This window comes from Ammospiza caudacuta, chromosome 5 (genome assembly GCF_027887145.1).
Source record: "Ammospiza caudacuta isolate bAmmCau1 chromosome 5, bAmmCau1.pri, whole genome shotgun sequence".
Taxonomy (NCBI): Eukaryota; Metazoa; Chordata; class Aves; order Passeriformes; family Passerellidae; genus Ammospiza; species Ammospiza caudacuta.
The window spans coordinates 44,652,448-44,674,160 of NC_080597.1; the positions used below are offsets into that span (position 1 = coordinate 44,652,448).

At 42.3% G+C, this 21,713-nt stretch overlaps 1 protein-coding gene across 1 annotated transcript in view; it reads right to left on the reverse strand.

Moving 5' to 3' along the window:
• Positions 1-890: 890 nt before the first annotated feature.
• HMGA2 (high mobility group AT-hook 2) overlaps positions 891-21,713 on the reverse strand; it is a 107,034-nt gene continuing 86,211 nt past the window's right edge. The window contains exons 4-5 of the mRNA XM_058805800.1: positions 21,159-21,191; positions 891-1,167 (exon numbers count right to left, since the gene is read on the reverse strand). Coding sequence (XP_058661783.1) covers positions 1,120-1,167; positions 21,159-21,191 — 81 coding nt within the window. The 3' untranslated portion in view covers positions 891-1,119. The remainder of the gene's footprint in view (positions 1,168-21,158; positions 21,192-21,713) is intronic.

Below are 21,713 nucleotides of genomic sequence, written 5' to 3' on the forward strand. Positions count from 1 at the left end.
CACAGAGGTGCTCAGTGAACCATCCTATGTCAAAATACATTGTTTAATGTAATGCACGAGCTTAGCTGAGGTACATGGTGTTCATTCTTACATTGTGACTGATGAGTAATGAGGAAAGATTCAATTCTTTCAAAATACTGGTACAGGGCAAGTGGAATTAGTAGAAACTAAGCAAAAATCTGGATTATTTTTCTTCAGATAAATTTATGATTAATTTCTAGGTACCTTTCTGTATGTTTTTAAAGACTTTTATCAATAAAGACTTATTCATTAATGGCTTAAGAGTGGTGTCAGTCATTCTTATTTCCATGGAAAACTCCTGGCTCTAAGAAAGCCAACTCCTTGGCTCCCTATTATCCAGATGATAAGGTCTGTTCATTTGGTTTACTACTGCTTGTGCTGATATGTTTGTATCTAAAACTATACAACGTATCTTTGTCTTTCTTCCCTTTTGCAAAATTGTAAGTACCTTTTTCATGTTGATTTCTTTCTTCTGATTACCAGCTGAATGAAATGAAAAATCAGTTTTAATTTTTTTTTCCAAAATAATAGTAAGTCTTAAAAAAAAAATCAAGTAAAAGTCTACAAGAAGGTTACAAAAGAAAAAGAATAGTATCTATCCCCTATCTTTGGTGTTCTAAAACAGGGAGTTCACTAAGTAGGGAGTGGGTTGCTGGAAGTGTTGCAAGGCATGAGTGTTACACACCCAGCCTTTCCTATTTCAATGCCCATTACAATGACTATGTTAAAAGTTTCTTGTTTACGCGCAGTGCAGTGAATGACATAAACCTGATTTGGAGCTCTTCTTGACCCAGTCACCCTTACTTAGCAGCTCAAACAAACTATTAGTAGGTTAGGAAGAAAGAAAACAGTAATTAAAAGTTGCATCATTAATCTGTGTCCCCTTTGTGTTACAGCAGTTTTTCACTAGACCTGGGACTGTGAAGGGATTACAAAGAAGATGATTCGTCAAATCCTTTTTAAGGTTATGTGATTTTTTTTTTTCCCCCAGGCAAAAGTGGAAAGACCATGGCAATAGAAAGTAAGTGGTCAAGGCAGTGTCTTCTCCCTTCAAAAGACCCAACTGCTGATGAGGTAGAAATTGCATGGTGTGATGTCCTAGTCTTCTTCTGCAGATTCTTGTGAGGACGTTTCTTCAGTCTCTTCCTAGAAAACACAAATAGGAAGGATAAATACCGTGGTGACCAGGCATCTTAGGCTGCCAGTTCAGCTGTCCCTCACACAGCTGACAATTATCTCTTGAGCTAATAAAATGCCCTTTACAGTTCCTGTGATGTCTCAAGAAGCCACCCTAGGGAGGAAGGGAAGGTACCCTGCTCTCTGATCCCCCCACCCTGCCTTGCCAGGTTTTTCTTCTACTCCAGGAGATGTCAAGAAAAAGCATTCTGTGCCATGCTTTGTCAGAGGCCTCTTAGGGCCAGCAGACATGGGCAGCAAGAAAATGGAAAGCATTTTGAGCACATATCCAATCCTAAGCAGCTGCTTTGGGAAGCCTTCTCCTCATTGGCCCTAGTGCTGCTTCAGGTTTGCCTTCAGCAAGCCTGCCCAAATGTGATGTTCTTATTCTGCTTTTTTAAACAAATGTTCAGTACCTTTCAGGTCATGGGTGGTGAACTGGGGGCAACTAACATTTCTAACAAAAGGGGCTGTCAATGAAAAGCTGTTTTTTATCAAACACTGAACATCATCCCCTAAGACAGCACGTGAAAAAGATCTAGGAAGAAGAGGAATTCACCCCCTCAGCCAACTGAGACCTTTGAAGAATGACCAGCTTAAAACAGCTTATAACAGTCTTCATACTTTAATAGATTTGATTTTCCACATGGCTTCATTTTGTCTGGGTGGCTAACTGACACAATTTATAACTCCCTTCCTTTCCCAGGCCACTACAGTACACCATTCAGAAAAGCTTGCCTTAAAGCTTGCCTGCCTTATACGACCAAACTTCCATTCATTAGTGTTTGAAACACCTCAGCTGTGAAGGGCTCCTAAATGCTACCATGTGTGACACTGCTGCAGAGGAGCGGCATCAAGGAAAAACACAGTGCTTTAATCATAGGCCACTGCTTACTGCAATTCCCCTTCAAAAGGTTTCGACCTCCCCCTGCACCTCCCTGCAAGAAAAGGCCAAAAGAAAGCTGTAAATCCAGGGAATAAACATAACTATAAATGAACGGATGACAGCTTAAAAAATATAACCATAGCAGCATCAAGCCATGAGATTTCACACTGGTTTTGTTTAGTCTGCTTTGGGTTATGTGGGAAAAGTGAAGAGCATGAAGGAAATGCTCCCCCCCTCTTCCTTCATGCCCCCACCCCTGCTAAAGCTTGGGCCTCAGATATTTAGGCCAGTAGGTTTATACCTCTTGACAAGGAAACAGGCCATGACCCTGGGGTACTCTCTTGAGCACCAGGCACAAAGAAAGATGTAGCATGATCAAAGCCGTGGATAGAGCAAAGAGAGCAAAATCAAGTGTCAGCTGCCCTCTGACCTTGAATTTTCAGTTCTTATATTCCAGATGACACTGATCTATCATACAGATGAACAATTTTTTCCTCACAACAACTACTGTCCACTTGTAGCTGGGTTATATTCACAGCACTGGAACAAAAATGATTCTCAACTCATGAAATGATCAAGCAAATTTTACTCTGTCTCTGGTGGCACTGGGGAAATTGAGCTCACACTCCATCAAATCCCATTAATGCATAATGCATTTTTCCTGCTTATCTTCTGTGCAGAGCAGGACTGTTACAACATTTCAGTCAAGAAGAAAAATGGTATTTTCAGGCACCTACCGGAGGGCTAATGTGGGCTGCATGTGGAGAAACACAGCAAAATATGTCGGTTTGAGCCTTGGTAATTCAGAACTCAGAATGATTGCGGCAAACCCCAGTTTTGCCTCCAAGCCAAGTATTTCAGTTAAAAAATTACTACTGTGGGTTCTGTACTCTTAACATAATACAGATAGACGTGTTTTGGTATTTGATGATGCTGTGGTCAGCCTCTGATTATCATTTCCTGGAAGACGGCAGTACACGTGTGGGTGCGGAGCGGCAGCTCTCTTTGTTTTATGCTTGGCTTGTCAGGAGACTACTGAAATCTGATGAAATCATTTTTCCATGAAGGTAGACTTCCGATCACAAAGTAAGAAGGATGGGGGAGAGGCAAAGTATGTGAAAGGACATACTTCAAAGCTCAGCCAGGGTGGCCACAAGAGAGCTCTTTTTAGTTAAAAAGTTGTCCACTCTAGTGATTTTTACTATGAATCTCACAGTATTTTTTTCCCTAGTAACCCTTGCTGCAGTGACCAAGAAAATAAATGAGAATCTCTTCCTTCATACACTTATATGTGTTCATTTAATGAAGGAAGCTTCTCTCACCTGCACATGTATGTGCAAATATATGTACCTGTAATATTGGGAAGGATGAGAAACTAAAAATAAAGCTAACACACCCCCCGCCCCAAATATGTAAACAATAAGCTAATTATTAAAAAAATATTTGAGACTCACAAACTTCAAAATCACATCACTGTTGGGAAATACTTTTTTTTATGAAGAAAAGCTTTTCAAAGGAATCAGATTGTTCATTCCTTGCAAAAGCCTACAATGCCTCTGTTGCAGATGAGTGTTTTAAGCCAACCTATCATGTAAGCTTCCTGTCAAGACAGTGATGGAGACATGACTGCTGATCTGAAGGCTTACAATTCAAACAAAGGGATACTACAAATCAGACATATATGAAGGGAGGCACCTAAAGGAAGAAGTGAGTAGAGGTTCTGAAGGGCAGAGTACAGATGTATATTGCAGGAACAGAGAGGGACTTTTTGCACTTGTGATAAACTGGTTGCAAATATCAGAAGGTTGTGCAGCTGGGATCTCCAACCCAACTTCCGCCTCTACAGCACCCACCACCCCTGCACACACACTTTCCAAAAGATGGAGGGTGGAACAGGCATTTTGGAAACTGTGTAACCTTTGGAAGTTGAAAACCGGCTCTGTGCTGAGTCACTTCAGCCAGAGATTCACTGAAGTGCTGGCACTGTCAGGGCACTGGACACCTCAGGGGAAGGATGCTAACCAGTAGTAAGCACCCTCCAGGCACTTGCAAGCCCTCACAAACCTGCCAAGGTCGATGGCACAGCCATCTGTCATAGTCCCCGAGTCAAAAGTTGAAGGAGGAGCTGGGGCTGGAATTAAATGCTTTCTAAGTCCAGATGTGCTTCCAATAAATTTGAAGAAAAGGGAACAAATAAAGAAGGAAAGCATGGTCATTAGAGCAGACATTAGAAATCCAAGTCACTCAAAGTCTGATAGTCACGCAGAACATAAATTCAGCAACACCATCACAGGATGCACTCAGCAAAGAAGCAAAAGTTTTGGGTTACACGGCAGCTTTAATTGAGGGTGTTCTCACTTAGGTGCATTCACTTTAGTTGTGGAGGCAAAATGGTGACAGGTATAAATTGACCATAAAAGTGCATCAACCCAGTTTTGCCTTGAACGGCTGCTTCCCAGGTTATTTGTTTTCTGCTGCAGCAAACTAGTGAGAGGCTGGGCCAGCAGACTGCAAAGAGAAATCTGTCAAAGCTTCAAACCAGGCTGGATCTGGCCAACAGGGAAGCCACAGCCATGAAGAACTCAGGGAGCATAGGACAAATAGTTGAAGAACAGGGTGAGTATTCATATCCATAGCTCAGGCTTTACTCCTGCTGCTACAACAATATCCTAGGCGACTTCCCATGCATCCATGTGTACATCCCCATACATGTATCTGCAAGGGCTGATTGGCACAGGGACTAGCTGCAGAGGCAGTTTCACTTGGCACACTTGGTCATTCATGCGTCCCACAAATGGATATGTTTGTCCTGGACATAGCATGATGTTTTATGACAAAGGCAGCACACTCAGCCATATCCACCCTTAGTTGCTGTAACTGCCCCATCAGACAGGGAGTGATAGGGAGCTGGTGTCTCTCCCAAAACAGAGCTGCAAGGTGGCTTTCTCCAAAGCTCATAAAGGAGCCTTTTCCTGAGGGGCATCATTGGCAAGGCACTAGCAGATGTGGACACTGCCACATCTCATCTCTCACTGAGGCTGGCCTCCCACAGGAGAGAAAGGACAAACTTTGCAATGACTCACAGCAGGTATCTGCCTTCAGAAGGGCTACTCTGCAGCAGACTGGGATCACTGTTGTTAGCCCTGATTTAACTGGTGAAGGTAACAAAAAAGGAACAGGAGGCAGGACAACAGGTTTCAGTTAGAAGTGCTGTCTGCAGCCAGTATGTTTATTTGGGCTCGCTAACACAGAATTTTGAAATATGACAAACCTTAGTGGGATATGGTTGCCTGAAGACAGCACCTGGTGCTGTTTTCGATGCCCTGGACATCTCATCTGATAAGATAAGCCAGAAAGGTGCTGGTCTCCTGTGTCATGCCCTCCTTCTCTGTATGCATCCCTGTGAACCCCTGGGACACCTGCACAGAGCAACTGTGTCAAAATGTGTGGACCCATGAACCCTTTCCAGAACAATGAAGTTGAATCTCTCCTTTGGAAGTCTCAGCGCTGTGGAAAAACAAACTGGTACCAGACTCTTTTCAATGGTGCCCAGCAACAGGACTCAGAGGAATGGCCATAAACTAAACCACAGTAAGTTCCACCTCAACATGAGAAAAAACTTCATCACACTGAGGGCTGCAGAGCACTGGAACAGGCTGCCCAGGGAGGTCATGGGGTCTCCCTCTCTGGAGACTTTCAAACCCAGCCTGGACATGTTCCTGTGTCACCTGCTCTAGGTTACCCTGCCTTGGAAGGGGGTTTGGACTGGATGATCTCCAGAGCTCCCTTCCAACACAAATGATTCTATAATTCTGTTATTCATTGCTAAACCTCAGAGGTGGGACCATCCAGAATGGAGATGTGCCACAAACGATTGTATTGAAATGTCAACGTCTTTTCAGATCAAAGTCATCCCCTGATCCCAATAGACTTCTTTCCCATGACATCCTGTGTAGGTGAAATGTAACTCTACCTGCTGCCCAAGACCTCTATTTGGTGATCCAGATTTGGCAGGCTATTTTTTCCTGAAATTACAAGCAGCCAGTGGCATCCTAGTGGCCTGAAGAACAGTCATACTTAGTTTGGTCAATGTATGTCCTCTGTGATTTTTTTTTGGTGGACACCCACAAACTGATAAAAGCAAAACCTGATGATGAAATAATTGTTGGGAGGAGCATTTCCCCACCTGTAGCAAGGTAACTGTGGCATTTTTGTAAAAATGTTTGTTCTGTTCTAATACCCTGGACAAAGCTTCAAAGTCTTGGCCCCATGAAACTCACTGGCAATTCACTTTTTTCACCTTCTGCTCATGAATTTCTGACCTGCAGATTAAAAAAACTAAAACCCATTTTGAAATGAACTGCAGGATCACAGTAATGCTGCATATGGAGCCTCTGAATTTGCTACAGCTTTTATTTTATAATGAAGTATTAGCTATTGGCACAGATTTTGCTGGCTGCTTTCTAAGCCCAAGAGGGTATGCTTGAATAGATATGTCAAAAAGAACTGCTGACAAGAGCAACTTGCAAACTGTGGACCATTGTCTGCTGTTAACATGTCTGAAATCCCCTGGCATGCAAGCTAATATTTTCAGAGGAGTCCCTGAAATACAGGGATAGGAATAGATGGCTTCTAGAGCAGGGGCCAGGGCCCCGAGTGTGCCCAGCTGAGACAGTCCCATCCCTACTGCTCCACAGCCAAAGCACAAACTGCTTTAGAAATTCTTACAGCACTAACAGACACTCAGTGCAGGTTTGCTCTGTGTGAAGCTTAGGGTGGGATCTGCTGCTTCGAGCTCTGCACTCTCTGCAAAGCACACTAGCGAGCTCAGTGACAGGTGTCACTCAGCAGTAAGGCAAAGTTTAACTGCAGAAGCTGGATTCAGAACTCAAAGTGTTGCAGGTATACTTCACACATCACAGTGAAAGGCTTTATGAGTGCAGAACAGATCACCATGACCATATACAGAAAAGGCCATACAACCCTTCCAACTGCTGGATTAAAAAAATATTTTAAGGAATTATTTCAGTAGAGAAACTCTGTCTCTAAACACATATAAGTCAACCAGACCACAAGCAAGCAATTGCTGTGCACTGCAGCTGCTAGCATGCTAGAAGGAGCAAAAATTCTTTAGCTTGGTGCCTAACAGGACAGTCAAAAACTCTGGCTACAGAGCAGTTCAGAGACACCCTGCCTTCTCCTACCACTGTTTCTGCAATCATTGACTAAGTCATGGGACAGCCCTGGGAGCTGTAAGCAGGCAGGCTCCCCTCTAAGGAAGTACAACTTTCAGTACTTTAATGACATTAAATATAAAGAAAGAGACAAATAGAGAGATGCAGCTTGGGGTTGAGATGCAGGGACTGGAAACCAACATTCTTGCTTTAAATGTGTAAGTTCCTATTGACCTAGCCTCTAATAGACCACTTTGTTATGTAAAGATGTTGCCCTTCAAAAGAGCACAGATTTGGCCACAGCATGATGGCATAGCAATATTTAGATGCCAGCAAGCAGCCTTGCTGAGCTGCTGTTTAACTTTCCTAATGCCCAAGTGCTTGCTGGTGGGCATGTGCAGAGCTACCCAATACTCTTGTGAGCAGTCTAAGGGCTATAAGGTATCCTAAAGATTGATTTGACTTAGTGATTTCCTCAAAGTTTTCACACTCGGGAAGACAATGTATAATAGATAGCAAAAATAAGACTTTTTAATTTTAATAAAATTGCATACATGTACGCAATAGCACTGTATTGGAAATTCACACATGGACTTGTTTTGAAATCCCCATGCTCTCTGATTTGAAGTAGGTATTCAAGATGGGTTTTGGGTTTTCTAACTTCTAGGAAGATGGCTCTCCCATAAACTTTTGTGTATGGAAGAAGAATCTTTCTTCTGTTAAAATCAGTCCACTTTTATATAAAAAATCAATTATTCTGTGAAAGACAAAAAGGGAGTAGAGAAAATAAAGCCAAAACCTGACTTTCTCCTGTAGGTCACCAGCCTGTGGTTTTTTAGCAGCATAGTTAGTAAGCAAATTAAGTGCGTCCTCTCCTTTTAAGGCTGGAATAGCAGTGCTTGACTAGCAAAAAGGCTGCTCATGGGGATTTCTGGATAATACACATCCCCAGCTGTTGGAGGAAGTGAACTAGCTGAGGCAGCTGAGTGAAGTTGCTGGGGCTGTGCTGGGACTCAGCTGGTAGAGGTCAGAGAGAGTTAACCATCCTAACACACACAGAAACCACTACTACAGATCCCCTTCCTCTGCTGGAGGAAGTATCTTGCCAGGCTTGGCCAAGTTTTGGTCCTTAAGCAACAAGTTTAGATAACTGGAGGGGACCAAGACATTGCTTAGGAGGATTCCCATAGGACAGGACAGGAAAGGACATTCCTCTTTAAGTTAGAACAGCTTACTTAAAATATAGATTCAAGTCTATTCTTCCTGTTAGATTAAGGGGGAAATAAAAAACATTTCTCCATCTCCTAGCTTATCTCCCACTAGGACAACTGTTTGATATAATGGAGTGAGTGATAAGGAATCTCTCTGGTTACTTTGAGAGAAAGGGCTTATCTGACACAGGAGTTTTAAATCCAGGAGGGCTCACACTGAGAACTTCCAGAAACAGGAATTAGTCTGACTGACATTTAGTTAAAACCTAAATGTACCTGCCTTAGGTTCTGCCTCTCAATTTCTCTTACAGATGATCTTGAATGGACCTCAGCTTTAGGTGGCCAACTTTGCTATGGATTATAAAGCAGCCCTGAAATTAACTCAGCAATGAGGTTCCTGCAAGGCAGCAAGTCACTCAGTGCCAAAGCCTGTGTGGCTGAAGCCTTTTGAAATTGAGACTCAGCCGTCTAAGTTACGTCAAGCCAGATTTCTTAAACGCGTTTTGGCATCTGACTACAGCAAGTGCCTTTTTGACCTAAGCAGGTCAAAACACTTTGAAAAAATCTGTTCCCCGTGTGATTAAAAGGAGACTGAAAATCTTCAGCAAAATCTCAGTACTAGTCAGAAGAATTTTACAGGAAACACCATTTAAAGTCTGCAAAGCACAAACCTAAAGTGAAAATGGTGCTTGAAGCAATTGCAGGTGCTATGCAACACTGACAGAGATGTATTTTGTCTTGGAGAGCTTCAACCCTACAATATATAAACATTTCTGGTGGGAAGGAAATAAAATATTAAGAAAAAGAAGGCAGTGGTGCTGTTAGAAACATATACAACTGAGCTGGACTGACCCCAACTTTGAGAAGCTGCTCTTACAAACCTCTTGTGGATGCTGTAAACTGGAGGAATGGTAAACTGCTCTGCATTCACAGCCAAAATCCAGACTGGAGCATAAGGCAAGCAAAGGCTCTAATAATAGTCTCTAATCACTAATATTTGTGTCCATAATTAGATGAAAGAAGATGGATGCCAACCTTAAAAATTCTTAGACTTGCCTAGTTCACTGAAATGCTGTGGGTGACTGTGTTAGCTCTACTTTCTTGTGGCACTGGAGATAGAACAGCCCAAAAGGCTACTGGAGCCCACAGAGGTAAACCTGAGCAAATCTGCCTTCCCCTTGAGCCCTTGAAATACTTGAAACAGCACCAGTTTCTCTGCATATTTTATGCTGAGAGGCAGAGGAAGGATTACAGCAACGGTCTCCCAGAATGGGGTAGGGCAACACTACTTTGAGAGGCTTTGAAATGGAGGTCAAACCCACATAATTTACCTTTTGCTCCTCTCTGCCCCCCCCCACCAAATATAAACCATGAAGAAGAAAATAAAGTAAGGCCTGTTATATTTCTATCTCTTTTTTTTCTCCCCCTAAGAACGACCATTTGTTACAGACAGGAAGCAACTGCCAAAAGTTGTTCACCTTCAATCCTTTATCACTTAAAAAAACATTGCGGCTCTGACCATGAAGCCACTGGCAAGAGTAGTTTGTGGAGAGCTATCTATCTACAGTGATAAATAATAAAATAAAGCATCTTCCCTTTTGAATCCCAGCTGAGAGATTTTGCCAAGTGATCAAACTTGTCTGAACCTCGGAGCAGCAGCTTTGAAGTAATAAGAAAGAGATTGAAAACTTGCAGCCAAGAGCCGCACACACCTCATTAGGGTCCAGCCATGCGGGGAGGCCAAGCAGCAGCCGCCGGGCCCAGCCCCACGTACCCTCTGGAAAGGGGCTGTGGGAAGGGGAGATAAAAGCGCCTTTCACAGTGGAAGTGCACTGGTGACACTTTAACGAGCGCCAGCCCCGGGGCTGAGCGGCCCTTGCCACGCTGCCCGTGCAGCCTCGGCCGCACAGGGCGCGTGGGCTCGGCCGCCGCCATCCTCGCTCTCCACGTCTCCCCTGGCTTTTCTCATCCCTTGCTTTTTTGTTTCTGAACGAGTGAGTTTAGCATACAGGGCTCTACCTTACCCTGGCCATTCTCAGAATAGCCCTCCAAAATGAGAAACATATTTCTTAAAGATAGCGAGCCAGGTTCCCTGAGCTGGTTCAGCACAGTTCATATGAGACTGTCTGCTATAATTTAGAACATGATTTTTAACAACAACTACAATGCACCAAAACAAAAAACAAAACCAAAAAACAAAAACCCCTAGCCAAATCAAAACAAAAACATTAAAGCTTAACAGAGTTGTAAAATGCTTCAAAAATGTCTGAAAATTTTGATCATGGATTTTGCCACACAGACACTGGCAAGGCTGCGTGCTTCCAGCAATGCAGAGTATTTAACTTAGAGAGCTGAGGTTCTGGGTTTAATTTTCAGTTTCAGACTAAACAGCAGGTCTGCAGTGAAAGGCAGGCGACAGCTCCTGAGCACAATGGGGCAATGGAAATGCTTCTCTTGCAAACTTTACTGATTGTGTAACCATGGAGCACCTCTTCGTGCAGACGAAAAAGCAAAATCAGAGACGTTCATGTTGGTTTTAATAAACTTCCCCCATCCCTTCCCTTTTTTACTGCAAGAATTCAGCTGCTATTTTATTATGTAATGCTGCAGGCTAAAAATATATCCCTAATTTAAGCCACCTTGCCAATAAATCTACAAATACCAGGTAATCCAAAAAGGGTAGTTATAGTTTAATGACAAACTCTTCTTGTCATCTTAATATCTTCAACTCCTAAAGGACTTAAAGTGATGCATTTAAAGGTTTTTTCAACTTCTTGAATATCTCACACTCTGAATCTGGTGGAAAGTGTGAGAAAGTTTGGCCTCCTCAGCACAGAGCAACAACACAACTTTTCTAGACCAGTCTATGCAGCGATCCACAGGACAAAGCTCTTTATTTCTCAAAGCAAGATAACCTGATTCAAAGTGACTGAGGGTCTCAAATTTAGTAGATACTGATGATTTCCTTTTGATTATAGAATCTTTTGTGGGAATTTCTTTTCCAATTGAACACATATACATTCTATAATCAAATCAGAGAAGGTATCCTGATGGAAATGTATGTTCAAAACATGTTTATTTTACAACTGAGACAGATTTACTGCCATTTATACTTCAATGTTAATCTATTCTCCTGCCTAAACATAAAAAAATACCAACATAAATTACAGTTAATGCCTCACTATATAACACAGTTCTCAGGAGACTATTGAAGCGATGTGTGAGCCCCCCAACTTACTGTAACTGTGTCTTTGCTGTTCTGAATCCAGTTTCCAGAATTTGCTTCAAAATAAGCCTGAGAATCAGGGAAGGGGAGGCGGTGGAAGCCATTCACTACCCTGAATCTGATATCTCCGGGGTCCTAGAGCTCACATGTTCTTTCTTTCCAGACTCAAGTCTGGTTTCAATGGAGCTCTCATTTTTCTTCCCCCTAATCCTGCCGTGAGATCAACCATTGGTAACTCTGTGAGAAATTAAATACCAGGATGTGGGAAATCTGAGATCTGAATTCAAGCAGAATGTGGGTGATTCATTTTTTTCTCTCCTTCTGTTTTCCCATGGTTGTTGTGTGGCAAGTAACTCTTCAAACCTGAGATCAGAGATGAGTCCTGAATAATGTGACTACATTGACAGAGCAGAAGAAAAGCAAAAACTACACTGGCAATATTATATCCCTCTCTAATATAATCATTAGTCATTTCTAAAGAGAGATTTCAGCCAACGTTTTCTGAAAACATTCTGGAATTTCCAGAAATGCTTTACAGTGGGATCAACAGCAGAACTTCATCACACTGATGCTCACCATCTGCTGGAGCAGACTTCATAAAAAATTTAAAATTTCTTGTATTGGGATCCCAATGAAAAGAGAGAGAGCTTGCTATGGTAATGTGACTGCTGATTGCTACAATGCCCAACAGTCAGGCAGGGGTTTTTTAGGGCTTTTTCCTTCCTCAGTTTGAGAAAGGAAAATTTATTTGTTCAGGTCCTGTAAGGATGAGCTCAAGATGCTCACAAACACTAGACTGTGCAAAGATTTAGATCCTTCATGCACTGTTTGGCAAAGTGTTGATGTCTGAAAACCACCTACATACTTCTGTAGCGTTCAACATGAAGTGCCTAGGACCATAATTCTCACTGCATGGTCTAACATGATGTTGTGATACTCCTATACTTCTTACTGTCCACTGTCACAGCAGTCACATGCCTACAATATCCAAGGAGCAATCAATGACCATGAGCTCTGAATGTGCCCCCAGACTGCACCTAGCCTGTCATGGACTGTTTGTCGTCTGCGCTGCTTCACTCCATCTCAGCACTAAGGAACAGTACAGTGAGAGCATCAATAGAAATTTTATAGAATAGAAGCTCCACCAGGAAAAATGGTTTTAAAGTGTCTATCGCAATTGTTTCACACTGATTATGAATCCTTCACCTGAGCTGTCCTCTCTGAACTGCAAGGGAGGAGGCAAGCTCATAGGCTCAGCCTGTCCATCCTAGCCCTTAATGTCTGGCACAGGTGTCACAAGCTGAGGGACTGCCCAGGGAGGCCAGATGTCACCCAGGGGTAGCATGGCAGCATTGATTTCAAGGAACTAAATTCACAAAATACTAGGTTACCCTGGTATTTATCCAGAAAAAAAAATACTGTCTTCTTATTGCTTCTTTCCATAACATGTTTAAATATGGTAATAAGGACTGAGTATACTGCTCTTTTTCCTAGCCAAACTTTATTAGTGCTGATGGGTGAAGACTGTAACTATCTATCTGAGCATATTATTTAACAGACAAAAACTGTATTTGCATTGACCTTAACTTTGATTCTATTTGTGCTTACCTTATTACATATGCATCACACCATACTTAATCTTTAAAATAAAATTTGCAGCAGAATTTATATACTGAATTGGAACAGCAAAGATAGAGCAATGGTTACATAGGTCTGTTTCCCATGTTTTTCAGTGCAGCAAATTAGCAAGGATACAACCCTGAAGTATCTGCAGTAATATTTAAGTCAGGGAATAGAGCATCTTTCAGTGGCTTCACCTGGATGTGGAGGAGCAACAACAATGCAGACCATTGAAAATGCAGAGCCCTTGATGCGAAGCTCAGGAACCAAGCTCTCACCAAAGAGCACTTTCCTCCTGTGCAGCCTTCTGCTCCACATCTTTGCTAATTAGCATTTTGATTATTTTTATTACTGTAAGTCCACAGAGTGATCATGCTGGTAGTTTCAGCTTTCTGAGTATCAGACAGGAAATATCTTAAAATAATCCTTATTTTCTGGGAGTAGCCATGTGCTGCTGAGAATGCTGTATGTCTCGCATGTCTTGTATGAAGTAAGATACCCAAGTGTTAGCAGCACTGACTCTTGCTACTCTTGAAAATCTCAGCCACAATATGTAGCATGTGTATGCAAAAGTAGCACTTTAATTTACTCCTGACTGACACTTTTTTAAACACTGCTCAGCTATGCTCCTCAACAGTGTTTCCCAAGTACACACCACAAGCCCTTCTCTTCTGGCTACTATTAGTGAGACTTGAGTTTGTGTCAAATCAGAGCCAAGTTCAGAACTGGAAGGAGTTCCTCCCTAAACCCTTTTGTGGCCACAGCTGTGGGGTCAAACACACAGCCACTCTGCCCACAGATATTGCCTGATCACCTCAGGCTTCTTCCACAAGCAAGGAGTGGGGAGGGAATAGGTAGGGAGAGGCTGAAGAGGAGTGTTGCTGGCTTAAGGGAAATCTTTTAGCTCATCCCTGCATACTCTGGCCTTCTACTACCAACTGCAACACCCACTCCCTGTGCTATGCAAGGAGTGGCTCAACAGCTGTAGTCCCTGAAGTTTTACATCCCTGCTTTTAGGATCAGGTGTTGCCCAGCATACTGGAAAAAAAAGCAGGGACCTGAAAGTGTATCTGTGTTGAATGGGCAAATGCGTGATCAGTGCTTCATTCAGAAAGCTGCCTCCTGCCCTAGAGTTTGCCTCAGGGAAATAAATGTTGTGTGTTTGAGCTGTCAGGAATCCATTATTGTTCTTGTTCAGAGATGAAGCTTCCTGTTATGTTGAACTAAGTCACAGCACTCCTGCTCTTCGATTGACTCATAAACTGGCTGACAAGGACATGACATCTTCAAGTGGCACATTGCAGCAGGCAAGACTGAATCCCTGAGATAGTCCCTCACAAGTCAGGAAGAAAAAAAATATCTTGCTAAATCTGATTCCTTTTCTGTCACATCAGATTATAAATGCATGCACATTGATCACTCCCTTATGCAAGAAGGGAGCATAAGCACCTCAGTTTTAGTGGAAGGGGAATCAAGGCACTGTGACACTTGCCCAAAATGGAATTTACACAGCACAGCTCTCAGAAATAGTGGTTTCAAAGGGAGCTGTGCTGTCCTGGCACAGTGCTGACTGAGCACCTCTGTTCCTTAGGCACTGCATGGGGCACAGTGACAGGCACCTTAGCCTGCCTTGTGGACCGCAGGTGCATTAAGCAAGGGGATGTAAAACACAGTCAGCATCTACTGTCAGAATTACATATCTGAATTTAACAGATCTGTGGACTCAACCAAATCAAATCATGCTTCTCCTGCTTGATCACTCAGGCTCTTTGACCTTCAAATCCTGAGTTGCACCATGTCTCAGGTTTAGGGAACAGCACTAGGAACACTTCTCTCTTGGCAGCCTGGAGAGCTTGCTAGGATAGGAAATGGGACTGCTGCTGAGGTATTTCCAATTTTTGAGTCTTTAAAAGTGACTGAATGCCTAAATATACTCCTGTTCTTGAAGAGTTTTTTAATCCATTGATTTAATCCAATCAATTTGCTTAATTTATTTACAGACAAATTTATGGAAGTAGCCATCTCAAAAATGTTCCTCTATCATAGCTATGTAGTAAATGACAATCATAAATATTTAAAACCTTAGCTAGCTCAGTCTTACACTGATTCAGGTATTCAGGCATAGCATCATTGAATTACATTATTCAGACTCTATTCAGAAGTTATGTCATGTAAGTAAGAAAATATTTTATTTCAGATACACCTGACCTCTCTTTCTAGCCATCATTCTTTGGCCCAGGTTAGTACTTCATCTGTTCATTGAAGCAGCAATTGCAACTTCTATATTTTCTGCCAGATTCTTTTTCTTATTTTATTTCAAAAAACAGCTGTTTTGTTGGGTTTTTTTTAAGTCATCAGACAAATTATTCGGTGTCTCCCTGTCACAAGAAACCCCTTATAAAAAAAAAAGGAAGACTGAATATGTTTTCATTTGGAAACCACACCAGTTTCCACCATTTTGCCTTAAAAAGAGAAAGAAAGTAAGGATATTAAGCCCAGTACCCTCCACAAAATTCCATCTACTGCATCCATGAAGAAAGCTAGAGACTCTCCTTACTTCCCATAAGCCACAATACATGTTTGCCCAGGATGTGTTCACATGGTACCAAGAGCCTACAGTACATTAGAGGATGTTCCAGAGCGGCCTATGTAACACACGCACATTTATCCTGTCCTAAAGTACAAAATTACATGCATTATTGGAAAAGAAAGTTTTACCTCTCCAGGATATGACTTTTTGGGAGTTCCCTGGGAACTTTCTGACTCGCCTTATCAACAAACACTAAAAGGTCCATGAGACACAAGGCAGCTTGCTGAATGCAGTGGAAAGAGCAATGAGACCCCAGGGCACTAGGTCAACTTCCAGGGCAGAGATTATTCAGTATTTCTACAGTCAAGGCTCAGACTGTAGCATTCCTGGGTTCACAGGACACAGGGTGGCCTTGGACAATGGCACTCACTCTCTCAGATGTGTATGTGCACCTGCTTGGTGCCATCCCGTCTGTGACATTGGAAGCTTCTTTTCAACCTGTGAAAGTGGATTTCTGGAGTATTCCTACCACGTTTCTGTCTGCCATTTCCCAGAAGGGAAAAGGACGAGTTCACATATGGTGGCTAGCAGATACACAGAAGGCCTGAAGCTGGTGTAAGTGCAGCTTTATTGCATGGCACAGAGAGGTGATGAGGTATGTGCTCCCTGGCCCTACTGGCTGGGGTCTGCCAGCACGTTGGCCCCGCCACACAACCACCAGGGGCCCCAGGCTCACAGTCTGCAACTCTGTGGCTGCACACAAATGTGTGACCCACAGGTGTAGCTCCTGGGCTGCAGAGCCTGTGTGATGCTTCTAGCATTTACTGTGTCCTACACTGAATAAACATAAGCAATAGATGCAATCTGAGGTGTGTGTATATATCTATATCTATATCTATATCTATATCTATATCTATATCTATATCTATAAAATTATTCACATGCATAACTTTATTGATACTGACGCTGAGAAATGAGTAGCAGGAAAAAATACAGGAAATCCAGATCTTCTTTCCTGTACGAAATAAGACTACACTTTTTAGTGTTTATTCTTGTTGGATTTGATTATTTTGGACATTGTTTTAAAAACATCTACTACATTTAGCATTAGGTAGGGAAGTATGCTTTACTTGTTCTTTTGGTGTACGTTTTCTGTACAATTTCTTGTGTATACTGTTCTATGTATATTCTATGTGTACTCTTCTGACTGATTCACTTTTATTCTGATCTACACACCGTCTTTCTGAGTGGTATGCTGTCTTTCAGACTCAGATATAAAGAATTTCCAAGGATTTGAGATTTTAAGAGAGATAATAAAATTTTCAAAGGGCTGTTCTATGATAAAAAATAAACATGTCCTGTTTCCAGAAAATTTTGATCATTTTCATTGTGTTTTCCTAAGAACATTTATTTCCTTCCTATTACTTTGGAGTGTAACTCCCCTGTATGGCTGAGTCAACAGCTGCTACAAATTGCTTAAAATGAGGAAATGAAGAAATTTCTGTTTGGACTGTGTATTTGCACACCTCAGTAAAAATATTACTATGTAATGACTGTAAGATCCAGCTGTACATTCTTTAGAGACAGAGCAGATTTCAAAGAGTCTTGTTTTGAGGTTCAGGCAAATATCTACGTGAAAGTGCTAAATTTACCAATGTCACACTTATGCTGGCTCTTTTCTTAATTTCCCCAAGGAAGTGTGAGAGTATGCATCAGTGCTCATCACAAAGATGTGAACAGACCACTGTATTCAAAGCTTCATATTAATGACATGGGTGTGTAGATTTCCAGTGGGTTTTACTGCTGCTATTTACTCTCTGTGTGATGGTAAATCCTCAGAGCTCTGGCAAAGTTTAAAGATACTGCAGAAGTTTACATAAACATCTGTATGGCCCTAAACTGGACAGCTGGCATCCATGAAGAGATTTAGAGCATGGCAGTGCCCTGCATGATGCTTAAAATCTGAAAAATGGTAATAGGAACAGAGCTGTTTTTTGCAAAATGAGAATTTTATCTGTCTTACAGCTTCTGTACTTGTAAAAGTGACACAAACCCAAGAGACATACTTGCTAGCAACAAGAACAAGACTAAGAGTGATGTAAACTAACACTCATAAGAAATCTTTCAGAATACACATGAAATTCAAAGCACAGGAGACCACTCAGGGACCAAGTGTGAGCAGGAATTTCTGTCACTTTTACCAAGGAAGGCTCACCATCAACCAGCAGTTCTTGACGGTAACCTCTCACAGTCCCCACCAATGAAGAAAGTACACATCTGTAACTTAATCCAGACTGCCACATGGTAAAGCCATCTGGGAGGATATTTTGAAGGAAACAGATGGAAAAGGAAGAGATTCCTCTGAATGTAGTATAAGATTTACATTATCCTCCATGAACTTCCATGTAGTCCCCATGTTTATATAATTTATCACTATTTCCTTAGACAGCTCAGATTAGAAAGCCTGCATGAGCTCATGTTCTTGTTATTAATTCAGAGTCTGAACCTCCCTACTTTAAAGGGAAATTAGGTACTATGAAGAGAAATCAGAGAAAGGCAACCAGACCTGAGTGAAACCCAGCAGCATGAAGTTATTGATCATCCCAGGAATTACACTGTTTTACCTCTCCTTCTTTCAGCCTCGGGAAGACACTGTCCTGAGCATTTGCTCACAGTGATAAATTTTTTTCTTGCCATGCACCCATAACAGCAGAACTGCAATGGTGTGGTACTGCAAGTGTGAGAGCGTGGCCTGTTAAAACCAGGAAGGGCTGAAGATAAGTTCAGTGATTTCACTGAACATCCCTTCGTCTAAAGATTAAAACCAGAAATGTTGTCTGTGGAAAGGCATGGCATATAAATAATTTAAGGTGTTCTTTCACTACTCAGTTGTGGTAACTGGAGGGATCTAAACAGACTTCTCTCTCCTTTCATGTATTCTTCTGTGGCTCCTCACTTTCTACACAAACACTTCCATTACTAATGGGAATGTCAAAAGGCTTTCTTTTCTCTGTCTCTGCCTACAGAGATGCTGCTGAGGCACCACTGTAGCAGCAGTGGCATCCAGCTGGTTGACACACGCTTCAGCATCCCTACCAGAATCACTGCTTCAGCAAACGGTCAGGAAAATCCATATGGGGAATGCTAGTGCTTCAGTTCAAATGCCTACATCATTTGGCCATCAATTAAATCTGTCATTACTTTGTTCTGCTACAAAACAACAGAGTCCAGGTCTCCTCTTTGTCCTCCTACATCCCAGCCAGCTTCAATCCCAGATCTTTCTTCCTTTCTTGCATCCAGGCTTGCACATGGTTATTGCACAAACAAAGCACTTGCAGGAGTCAGTGCCTGGTCAGCTTGGAAACCTGGCAGCACCACCAGGCCCTTGGCAGGAATGGTTTCTGCTAGGCTAGGCTACAGCCATCAGCTGCAGACCCCTTCTTCCTGCTGACCTCAGTGGGACTGAGCTCTGATGTGTGCCAGAGGAAAAGGCAACATTAGCAGCTGCCCGGGAGTCTCTGCCTCCTGGATTTGCCTCCTCTCTGCAGCAGGGCTTAGCCTCCCTGTCACTCAGGTGCCACAGAGGAGAGAGCTGGCTTTATGCCCACCAGCAGGTTTACTACCATGTTGTAGCAGGAATAGCCTGATTGTAGCAGTAACATTTGAAGGATATAAGCAAGACATGGAGAGGAAATCTCTTCTATTAGAAGAGCTTGGTGTGTTCTGAATTGTGTGGTACAGTCAGATCATAGATAGTAAGTCGCTGGGGACTTAGGCAGTTTTTAGCATAAGCTGGCCTAAACAAAAGACATCACCTCTCCTCACAAAACTTAACCTTACTTGAAAGTACTGCCACATTCATGCTGTGTGTCACCTCCACCATTCAGAGACACTATTAGCTGTGCTATGGATTCATCATTGCTACAACTGTATTGATTTCTTTTGTAGAAATCTGATTCCTGCACATGCTTTGGAGAGTTACATCATTTTACCCCTTCAACTCATATCTGGATATTTTCTGTTTGGTATGCAACAGTTCCTAATTCAGATTGCAGTTGATATTATGATGATGTACATTGTACATATGTACACTGTACACATGACAATGTACACTGACGATGTACGCTGTACATATGATGATGTACACTGTACAATAATGTATTAGAACCATAAGGTGGAAAAATTGAAGTATTATTCCTTTCTAAAAGCAGACCTCTTTCCAGAAGAGCAATGGACCGTTTATGCTCTTGACTAAGTTATCATTCGTGTTCATGGAGGTACAGCAGCGCAGCCCACGGACTCTGCCAAGAGTCATGGACTTGCTCCCATGCCCAGAGGTTTTTCTCTGTTGGTGCACATATAATAAAGTGTTAGTTTTAGGTTCTTGGGGTTTTTAACACAGGGCAGGCTGGAAGAAGAAAATGATGTTGATTTTAACTGCAGTGTTTGACTGGTTTCATGACACCTTGGGGCTTGCATTTTTTCAAAGTGTTAAAAACTAATTATACTACCCAACCCAAAAAGTTCCAATGTGCTAGTCTTTATGACGGTGGATCCAATCTGGTTACCAAGTTCAGCCTATTATATTTTGTGGATTTACAGAATCCTTTAGTGTGATGATGCAGAGCAATGCAGAGTCCCCAGGCAGTGCAAAGGAAAGCTGCTTTATTGCAAAACCAAGGTCTTTTTAAGCAGTTAACAGGTTACCAGTTTGCACAGTTTTAAGGCACAAAAAGCCCAAGGCCACTAACCACTATATACCACGATGTGGACACGTGGCCATCACCCTGAATGTCTCTCATGTCTCTCACATCTCTCACATCTCTCTACCCCTATTCCAGCTGAGTCACTCTCCCATAGTTCCGATGTACTTAGCCTAAGTAGCAGGCCTGAGCCATGATTTCACAAAGGCCCTTATTTTATAAGGCTTTGCCTATATGCAACACTAAGAAAAGCAGAGAGATGGGTTTCATGCATATGCTCCTTCTTGCTGTAATGCAGTTCCCATCCATCCCACAGAGAGATATTTATTGCACGCTGGACTCACACCACAGAAGTGTGCATGTGTGTCTGCATTATCACTGCAAGGTGATCAATGCAGGAGAACAATTCTGAGCAGGCAGTGTTCCCTGCTTCTTCCTCTCTTTCCAGGGCCACCACATGACTTGTTCTGGTGGTTGTGCCCAGCAAGCCAGCAGCTGTCCCCCAGCTCATATGATTGATGCATCTCCCTCCTTTCTTTACCGTAAAAGAGGCCAGTTGAAATATTATTTAACTTAAAGTAGTCTAAATAATTTAAATTAGTTTTTCTTACCTGAGCAGGCTTCTTTTGAACCACTTGTTGAGGCTGAAAAGTAAAACAAAGGTACAGTGAGAAACAAAATGAAGAGAAAATGCTTAACTGTGATTTCATGAGTACTAGGAAAAATATTTTCAGCAATAGAAATGAAACACATGAAAAGCCCACAGTCAGAAATGGAGAGATGAACATACCAGCTCTCACAACCAGCCTCTCCTATACCTACCTACAACTTTGCTCTGAAGTTGTTCACGTTAGTGTGGATAAAGAGGAGTATGTTAAGCTTGTACAATTAAAACCAAAGTGAAATCCAATTTAGCTTGTTACATCTTTCTGCTCTTCTATGGTACTGCTGCCTTAACTTAGCAGACCATGAGAGTGACCCGATTTTCGAATAGATTTTGTTGTCTCCACTGCTGCTGCTTTCTTACAACATTCTCATCTGTGAGTGGAGTGTCCTGCTGAGGGGGAGCCCTCCCTATTCATCACAAGCAGGGTCAAAGCTCAGGCAGAGAGGTGAAGGACACATAACCCCATTCCTGAGCCACGGCTTCCCACTTGACCAAAGCC